The 10,024-nt window shown below is 43.1% G+C and overlaps 1 protein-coding gene across 1 annotated transcript; it reads right to left on the reverse strand.

Moving 5' to 3' along the window:
- Window positions 1-1,963: 1,963 nt before the first annotated feature.
- Window positions 1,964-9,512, reverse strand: LOC119303475 (transcription factor MYB36-like). The gene is made up of 3 exons (XM_037580612.1): window positions 9,211-9,512; window positions 8,992-9,118; window positions 1,964-2,876 (listed from the first exon to the last, which is right to left on the reverse strand). The coding sequence occupies exons 1-3, from the start codon at window positions 9,510-9,512 to the stop codon at window positions 2,034-2,036; spliced, it is 1,272 nt and encodes a 423-aa protein (XP_037436509.1). The 3' UTR covers window positions 1,964-2,033.
- Window positions 9,513-10,024: the final 512 nt, after the last annotated feature.

The raw sequence follows: 10,024 nt of genomic DNA on the forward strand, positions 1-10,024 counted from the left end.
TGAAAGCTACGAAGCTGATTTGGACCGATGGTGGTTCCGGATGAGCGCTCACACATAGACAAGGAACCTGGCCATGAGGACGTGGGGAAAATAAATATGTAAGGAAGTAGGATGGATGGGTTGACTTGCAAGAGGGCTCAAGCATTTCTTTTGGGTGGAGAGAGGTTGTTCTATATCCAGACTTTCTGTTTGGTCCGTTCTGTTGGAATTATGTTTCTGTCCCTTCAGCTCTTGTTGGTAATGGAATGCATGACGTGGCATTATACATGGAAGAGTTGCTGATTTTCTGGGACCACTAAGGTGGATAGCTTGCATGTCAAGAGAAATCATGTAGTGGGGGGCTTCTATTTAGATATAGTAGAATATCCCTACCATACACACTTTACAATCACGAACTATTTATGATGTCATCTGCATCATAAACATTGCATCACATAATAGCGAGTGTGATAATTATGCCATTCCACACGAGTGCGACGGATGGAGCATTTTAGGAATTTGATATATCACAAATGCTTGTCAGACAATTAGCGTGTGGGATAGGTTCGGGCATCACATACATTTTGTTCACCAAATGTATGCATGCTTCCACCCTATCACAGACGATTAATCTGAGTCACGTGGATGGACCCCCCTATCACCCACACTAGCAAGGTGATGGTTGGAAACTATGTTACTGAAAGGGGTAAAAACCATTTGCACAAGATGTCTCTGCACTACTGATGTGGCTGGCCTAAATTTGGATTTTGGATCAATATCGCTTACATTTTTGGGCATTGATTTCCTTTTGACTTTCCAAAACATTTGTTCCTTAGAATCAGTTTCCATCAACCCAGGATGTATTTCCATGGAATGGGCTACACGTTCAGGTGGTTGGCTTGACTTCTAATTTTTAGGCTCGAGGGTCTAACAAACTTGAGTCTTGATTTTTGGAGGTTCTTCAGATCTTGTTTTTGGTCCTGGCTGGTAACATGGGTCTTTCCTAGATCCATTATTCACACATTAGTAAGGAGATGGGGAGGACCCGGTGTCTAGCTATAGAAATTTCTATCTTTTGTTGTCTCACATGGTTAGTCAAATGATTTCAGCTGTAAGTAGATGCACAAGTGAAATGCTAACTCATAAATGTTTAGTTGGTAAGAAACTAGTATACACTTTATGTAGTTGATTCAACAACATTTTGACAACTTCATCATGTGTTTTAGCTGTATTTTTCATGTGTTTCAACTACATATATCTCTTGTTCAACAACAATGTTTCAACTGCATCGCGTGTTTTAATTGCACTTTTTGAACTACATCGTTTATTTCAGCTACACTATATGAATTGTAATGTTTGGGACACAACTACATTTTTTTCAACTGGAGTTGTTCAACTCTATCATCTGAACTTCAAGTGAGTCTCAACTAGTACAACAAAGTAAGAGCCATATAATTAACCTTTACTTTTTTTGTTCTAGTTGATTTGCTGGCCACCGTTCTTCCTTCACTAGTGATTTCCTCTTCTAACTGACCCATTCGTATCATCGGCAGCACTGCCGCCTCCACCCTAACTGACAACGTTGTCGCACGTTGCCTCACTACCCTTTCTTGTCCGATCTGCTGCCGCTCATGCCTTCCTTCTAATTCCCACCCATCGTATCACATATTTTGTCATCGACAACCACACACCTCTCAATCTAAACCTATCAACCCTCTGTTAGTCCTCCATGGAGATGCCGAGGCCAGCAACGTCATTTTTGTCTCGGGCACTTTAGATATGCTGCGGCCGGCGGTTTCACCTTTGACATTGCCTCGTTTTTCTACCTCTTCTCTACTGAAATCTACTGAAACAATTTCCCAAGGATTAGCAAATGCAAAGAAATTAATGTACTTCCCCAAATGGACCACATAAAGTACTTCTACAAAATACTCAAATCAAAGAAAGTACATAAGCACAACACACATACAATCTCATTGTTCCCTTTAGACATGAAATCCTCCACGGACATATATGTCTCACTTGAATCTAGTCTATCGAAGGGTGACCACCTCCTAGTACTGTGCGGCAAACACCCTCGAGGCCATCTGCACCACGTCGATGTCATCAGGGTCGCTAACGCTGGCACTACCTCCAGCAGGGCTGCTCGGACCAGCGGCGTCTATGCCGTAGTAGTAGGACCAGCCGCCAGCTCCACCGCCCATGTTGCCCAGTTGGTTATTGGCGGAGCACTCACGGTGCATCCCTGCCACCTCCTTTAGGTTGCTCGCCGGGAGGGAATGTTGTCTGGTGAAAGCGTACATGTTCATGCTCGCATTGGCCGCCTGCTGGATGTCTTGCTCACTAACCATCTGTGTCAGCGACAAACCATATGGCAGGCAGTTGTTGAGGTGCATATTGGGAGGGATGTAGTATGGGTACCCCTCATTTGGCCCATCGGTGACATTCAAATCCGGCGCCCAGTACTGCATGTTGGCCAGGTTTGGGTGGTAGTGCATACCAGTCATGGCCGGATTGGGGTAGGTCGGGTGCACCTGCGCGGTAGGGGCGATGATGACGGGAGCATCTCTACCGGCCATCCCCTTCTGCCCACCATGCTCTTGGTCATGATACAATGGTGGGGACACCAGAGATGTCTCCGCGGGTGATCTGGTGTGCGGCTCCATGCTGCGGATGTACTCCGCAAGAAGGGAGAGCTGGCCAGGAGGTGGTTGCTTGTTGTTCCTCTTCTTGAACCGGCGCTTCGCGTTCAGACTGCGCTTGGTGGCATTCCAGTGGTTCTTGACGCTGTTGTCCGACCGGCCTGAGAGTAGCCTGGCGATCACCGACCAGCGGTTCCCCCAGGTTTGATGCAGCTCGATCAGCTTGATGTCTTCCGCGTCGGTCCATATTTTCCTCTGCAAGGGAAGTATTTGTGAGTTGGTTAATTATGGCATAACATTCCATTGAAGTACAATTGAACACACCACAACACATCGAAAGTAATATCTACTACCTTTACCTTTTTTACACAACACAACACTCATGTGCACGGAAGCATTATTTTTTAGAAGTCAACCGAGAGTCATTTTTCTACTATGCATGGATATGCCGTGCATGCACCCACCATTCGTCATTGCTTTGAGATTTATCTTACCTTTTATGGTTGTTTGCAAAATTTGTGTTGTCTAAGAGTACCAAAATTTTATTAAAACATTTATCTTGTTTCAAAATCCATCATAATGTTTTTTCTTGTACCAACAAATAAGAATGCACTTGTTTCAGGTCAGATTTTTCCTGTTATGTAATGGAACACATTGAAACAAAAAAAACTAATGCAACACTCTGAAACAAGATAAAATTTGCCAAGATCAGAAAACATAGCTAGAATCTCAAATTATCTAAGGAATCTTAAAGTATCTCAGGAATCTACTGGTGAGAAAATTTCCAACTAAGCCTGATACTCTCACAAAATTCATCTATGTCACATATAAATTGATGAAACGGTGGAATGAGCCTGATAGAAAAAATGAAAGGAAAAAAGTTAGTATGTGGATAATTATTTGGAGAGGATTGACCCATACAAAAAAGTGACATGGCTTATTTATTTTGTAGATATCTTATTAAAAATACACAGATTTTGTGTTTGCTAAAATTTTGGGAATCAATATTGTGTAATTTGAGGTTCCCGAGATTTAAAAACTTTCAGTAAAAAACTCAAGTGCTCTTTTTGTTGGAACAAGGAAAAACATTTACCTTTTTATTGATTAACAACAGAAGTTTGTAAAATAACAACCACAAAGACACCAAATTACTCTCCTACATTACATTACTCAAATGCTTGGCCCCCACGATAGCTCAAAGAAACCCCTCATCTTGGATGAGGCGAACAATGGTTGCCACCGGCCTCACTTTATTTCGAAAGACACATAGATTCCTTTCCTTAGAAATCCCCCATCCAATAAGAAGGAGCAAAGAATGTAGAGATTTCCTCGGTTGCCAATTTTTGAGGACCTCTTTCAACCAAGACTTTACTGTATCAAAACAAGGAGAAAGCATCATACTAGCATGAAGAACAAGATAATAGATCTTCCAAACTGGAGGCAAGAACCGACACTTGATGATGAGGTGAGCCACTAATTCTTGCACTTGGTTTCAAAGAGGGCACCGGTTGCAATTTGGTCACTCACAACGTTGCAATCATTGTCATTCAAATCATATTTTCGATGGCTAACCAAGCAAAGAACTTACAGTTTAGGATGCCCAAACCTTCTAAGTTATGGCATGCAAGTTGGATCAGATGAGGCCGACGAACTGAGCCTTTGTAAGCCGATGAGGCGGTATAACTCCCGTTGTTGGTCAGCTTTCTCATGATTGTATCTGGATGTCTGGTTGGATGACAACATGCATTGGCAAGTTTGTCTTACAGAATGATGAATTATTGGCTGTGCTCTAATTTGAGGACTCCTTGACTACCAGTCTGTAGAACCCAAAACTTATCTCTTAAAACCTTGTCCATGATGCCGCCTTTCTTGCGGGATTTTTTAAATGGTGCGATATATTTATGCATCAGTCCCTCCAGCCATGACGACTCTCAAAATTTGGCTTTAATTCCATTAGCAATCATACTTAAGTGGCCTCCACTAATAGATTACTTCATCATTGTTGCATGACATCCACATACCGCACCACACCGCTTGCGGTTCATCCTAGTCAATCCGTAACCATAATAAGTGAAGCACGCTGGCAAACTTCTAGGATAAAGAATTTCCGACCAGCAAACTCCTCCAGTGCAAACTTGCTCCAAGTTAATTTTGCACTTGCCTTCGGTCACTTTGTCTGTCCTCACCCAAAGATAGACAAACCTCAAGCTATCAATCTTCTTAAAAACCTTCACGAGGAGGTCAAACAGTGTAAGATGGTGTATGGCCACAGTCGCGTGAGCACCACCTTGACCAAGATCATGCAGCCCGCGGTATCAACATGATTCCCTCTCCAAGGTGCTAATTTCGCAGTGGCTTAATCTTCAAAGTGTTGCAAGTGGACCACCCTTAATATTTGACCATGAGGGATAATGCAAGGTAACATATGGGAAGGATAAGAAACATGTCGGGAAGGACTAGAGTATGTCATCAAGGTTGTTGTTATTGCACCATATAGGTGAAACAATGCTCTTTTTGCAATTTGTAACAAGGTTAGTAGTATCCCCAAAAGAGGCAAACTTGGTGGCGAGGAATTGGACTTCTTACTTGATAGGGGCACATAAAACAACCACATCATCGAGGTAAAGGGAACCATGAATGCTCGTGCGACGCCCACCAAGAGGATGAAGTTTTCCTTAGGTCATATACTTGCTACATATATGGTGCAGCGGGTCAATGCCGAGCTCGGACCCTTGAAAATGCCCACGACCATGCTTGATCGGATCCTCAGCAATCCCATTGAGAAAAACTCAAGAAGAAGTCGAGGAGGGAAGGGTCGAGTTCCATCCCCGAAACTGGCCTTGGAAGCCATGGTGACTAAATTACATTGCTGTAAAATAGGCCCACCTAAAAGAATCCAAGGCCTTCTTTATGTTGAGCTTGAAGAAGAGCATATGTGTCTTGATGTGGTATAATCTTCTAGCCACATTGGGCACATAAATGAAGTTATCGTGGGTGCTTATCCTCTTAATGAAAGAACTTTGTGCAATGGAAACTATATCATTCATTTCCAGAGCCAACCTCATGGAAAGAGTTTTGTCAATAAGCTTGGCCACGGCATGCATAAGGCCAATAAGCCCAAAATAGTCATTGGTGAACAAGGGGATCAAGTCATGGGAACCAAGAGACAAATCTCGAGGATCGCAAATTTTAACTAGGGAGGTGCTAAAACTCGTTACTTTCACCTGAGGATCAATGGGTGGAGGAGGAAAAAACTTATATATCGTCTCAAACATGGGAGAGACTCGGTGATGGATCATGAATACATCATTAGGTGAAACAAGGGATCAGGTTGTCCCCGTGACGTACTCGCTCGCTGGCCATGGCATCGCATGGCCACCTTCGCCACCATGCTCCATCAAAGCATCCTCCATACTGTATTCATGCTCCAGTCAGTTCATCCAAAAAAATTGAACTGATGAAGAGAAACATGCAATATGTTTCAACACTTCCCCTCACATCTAGGCTATTTTAGTCCTGAGGAGTGGGATCGATGTAGGCCGCAGAATCTTTTTTAATAATGTGTTGGTAAGGTCTTGAACTTGAGACCTCTTGGCTTGGATACCATATTGAAATCATGCCCCACTAGCACATCCAAAAAGTTGAACTATCATCAAATCGTAGTCAAGTTTGAAAAGCGTCCGGAGCGTGACGCTATGGCTGGCAGCCTCTCCTAGAACAGAGCCACGAAACAGTCAACCTCTTCCTTATTGACCTGTTCAGCCTCACCAATGACTCCCATCTGTTGGCAGAGAAGCCTCTGCAGGAGCTGGGCGATGGGAACGACCTCGTTCTTGGCACACATGCATGGGCTATGCTGACTTTTCTAAATCAGTGACCTTCGCGAGCGTCTTCCTCCTTGTTGTGGATGACCAGGGTGGTGTGGAGCTAGGAGCGGGGAGAATGGGAGGCAACACCGGCACAAAAAGTGGTGCGCCAGGGGAGGGCCCTGCCGGGAGCGCAACTAGCATGCAAAGCATCCATCTCCATCGTCATTGGGTTGTTGTTCAAGAGCACTAGGAATGCTAGGAAGCGAGGCATGACGATGGGCATGTGGTTCTTCATTAGGCCCAAAGGGGAACAGGGCGGTCTTGGTGCATGGGTTGATGCTGTGCACAACTCATCATAGGGCTCATGACAGTGGGTAAGGGGGCTTGGTGCATGGGCTCATGGCATGCACATCTCCATCGACGAAGCAGGCCATACCTACATACCGAAGTAGGGTCCGCCTTGTGCAATCAGTCCGGTCTGGAGGGAGTGGAGGAGAGCTCGATTTTGTCACAGCCCACACATATCTCAAATGCTAACCCGGGAGCAGGAACATCTACTCATATTCACTAAATCCAGGAAAATCATAATATACAAAAAGCAACAATTTCACAAATAAACACCATCAAATTTTTGGGACATATGTATCTGACTATCAGCATGTGACTTGTTTTGTCTATATGATTGGACTAATAAAAGTACCACATATCAAATGCAATTTGCGTGCTGGAACGACTCTTACTTTAGGGAATACCAAATTGAGGCAAGTCGCACATATGTAGCAGCTTTGACAAATAACCAAGACAAAAAAATCGGTAATGTTATCTCTATCTCAAGAACGTTCCTGGGGACGAAATCCCAGCAAATGACCCACAGACCACAGGATCAAGATCTGACGGTGGCAGTTTTTTTAATGAAAAATGCACTAAATAAACAAAATGCCATGCTTTTTATTATTGTCAAAAATACCACCCCCAGCACTAAAATTGCCAGTCGTGCCATTTGTAAATGCCATCCTGGACAGTGAACGGTCACTTGCTATTGCTGTCCAAATTCGATAACGCTTGGGCGATCACTTAGTGGAGAAGAATTTAAAAATTAGGACGCACCATGTCAATTAGCACATTTGGATATTTGTAAGTGCAAGTGTGGTTTTTTTATTTATGGACTAAACACAGAATTCCTGTGCACATTTCAAATGCTAATGTGTGGGCAGGAACATCTATCCTTATGAATTTCCCGAAATTACTTGTGTGGTCAATTGGTGTCCTAAATGAAGAAAGTAATTGCGACATTTACTGAGTAGACTAAAGAAATGCAATATTACTAACTATTTTTTGGGAGTTAATCCCACTTCCAAATGGTGACCAAATTATAGGTGCAAATTTTTTGGACGTATAATCATAAGATTCAACTAATGAAAGTGCCACGTCTGAAATGCTAATTTGTGGGCTGGAACATCGACTCTTACTTTAGGGAAATCAAATTGTGGCTACTCACAAATAGGTAGAAGCAATAAGACAAATAATCAAGATATTTTTTTTAATTTGCCAAGAATCTCTTGTCTAGTACTTAAAAAGAACCTAAGGTTCCCATTTCACCTCTCCTTCGTCCAACCTCTCTATATATATGGTTCCCCATTCCGTTCTCCCGTTTGATTTTTTCCTCCCATCTCTAATTTTCTCTCCGAAAATAATATTTTTTGGTAAGTCAATAATTTTTTACCAAATAAGTGCTTAACAATAAGATGACATTTTGACTCCCATATCCGATCTTTCTCACAAATACTATTTTCTTTGATAAGTCAATAAATTCTTACCAAATAAGTGCTTAACAATAAGATGACAGGTAAATCGTGACAATTGTATACAAAGTCTTGCTAGATTATAATAGACCAATATAATAATAGACGTGCGATCACGAGCAAATCTATGAGAATGTTTATACTCCTGTTGCAACACACGAGCAATTATCTAGTTTAAAGAAATGAGACACCATGTCAATTACTCCCTCCGTTCACAAATATAAGATGTTCTAACTTCTTTTCCGAATGTAGTTATATAGATTTGTTTTGGCGTGTTTGTTCACTTATTTCAGTCCATGTAGTTCATATTGAAATATCCAAAACATCTTATCTTTGTGAATGGAGGGAGTAGTAAATTTTCATATTTGTGCAAGTGAGATTTTTTATTATTATTTACGGATTGAACATAGAAGCCTTGTACACGTTTCAAATGCTAATGTGTGGGTAGGAACATCAATCCCTATTAATTTTAGAAAATTACTTCCCTGCAATTTTTTGTTCAGAAAATTACTTGGGTGATCATTTAGTGCCCTAAATGAAGAAATTAATTACCACATTTACTGATTAGACTAAAGACATGCAAGACTACTAACTATTTATCCGGGAGTTAATACCCACTCCTGAATGGTGATGAACTAGATTAATGCAATGAAGAATTTCTTTCCGTAAACACAGTCAAGCATAAATCATCAAAATTCCACAGAATCAAGCAACTAGTAGGGACTAGGGAGATAAGAAATTTAAATCTGGCGAGATCACCTCAATGTTGGGGTCAAGTTGGTTGACCCATCTCTCCCGGCACTGCTTCCCGCTCCGACCGGGGAGGTACAACGCGACTTTCGTCCACTTCCCTTTGCCAAATTCCTGCACCTTCGCCTTGAGCAACCTACAACCAAATCATGAACAAAACTGACGAAGATGCAGCTGATGAAGGACAAATAAAAAGGTTTGCAATCCAGGGTTGGATTTTCTACGTACGTGTCTTCCTCCATGGTCCAGGACCTTTTGAACCGTGTGAGCCTCCGGCCGCTAGATCTGGCACGCGGCGGCTCCCGAGCAGGTGCCATGATTGCCATAGGGGCGTTGCTGCTACCGTAGCCGGGGAGGATGGTGGGATCCATCTCGTTGATGCCACCAAAAGCCCTTGATACGGCTCCCGGGACGATGACCCCCCTGGCTAGAGCACCACCATCATTATGGACGAAGTGTTGTGCAACACCTCCATGGCCGTAGCTCGCGGCCGCCACGTCCCAGTAGAAACAGGCACTCCCTTCAGCCATCAGCGCGGCCTCCAAGGTCAGATTGGAGTAATGGTAGTAGGAAGGATTGCGGTAGATATGGGGCAAGCAAAGCTAGAAGAAAAGGGAGTAGTCTCTTGCTCTTCTGCGGGAGAAATGATTGTATCAGAGACGGGTCGAGGGGTATGTGCTTGATATAGAAGGGGACGGTCCACCATGCCCCCATAGGCCCGTCCATTATCCTGCCCCCAGCTCCTCATCAGGCGGCCAGGAGGCATCCCACATGACAATAACATTCCGACTATAGGTTGTCAAGTTCACTGTGAACCCTGTGCACCGGGTGTACACAGTCTCTGGAGAGGTTTGTGTGGTCCAGGGTGGGTCAGACTTCTCAGTACAGATATGGTGAAGCACAACACCCGTGCCCGTATGAAGGTATGCGTGCAAATTCAGGGGAAACGAAACGCCTATTGGCGTGCTTCGTGATCATTTGTAGCTAAATATAGGGTGTATTGGGATATAGCATGATAAATGTTTCCTAAAATCTTAAAAGT

The sequence above is a fragment of the Triticum dicoccoides genome, chromosome 1B (genome assembly GCF_002162155.2).
Source record: "Triticum dicoccoides isolate Atlit2015 ecotype Zavitan chromosome 1B, WEW_v2.0, whole genome shotgun sequence".
NCBI classification, from domain to species: Eukaryota; Viridiplantae; Streptophyta; class Magnoliopsida; order Poales; family Poaceae; genus Triticum; species Triticum dicoccoides.

What these genes read in the sequence shown, in the direction of transcription:
- LOC119303475 (XM_037580612.1), bottom strand. Translation starts at nt 9,512, where the DNA reads ATGGCTGAAGGGAGTGCCTGTTTCTACTGGGACGTGGCGGCCGCGAGC. An exon ending in TGGACCATGGAGGAAGACAC is followed by an intron (nt 9,119 to 9,210) that starts GTACGTAGAAAA and finishes ATTTGGTTGTAG; the next exon opens with GTTGCTCAAGGCGAAGGTGC. An exon ending in AACTTGACCCCAACATTGAG is followed by an intron (nt 2,877 to 8,991) that starts GTGATCTCGCCA and finishes CTTCCCTTGCAG; the next exon opens with AGGAAAATATGGACCGACGC.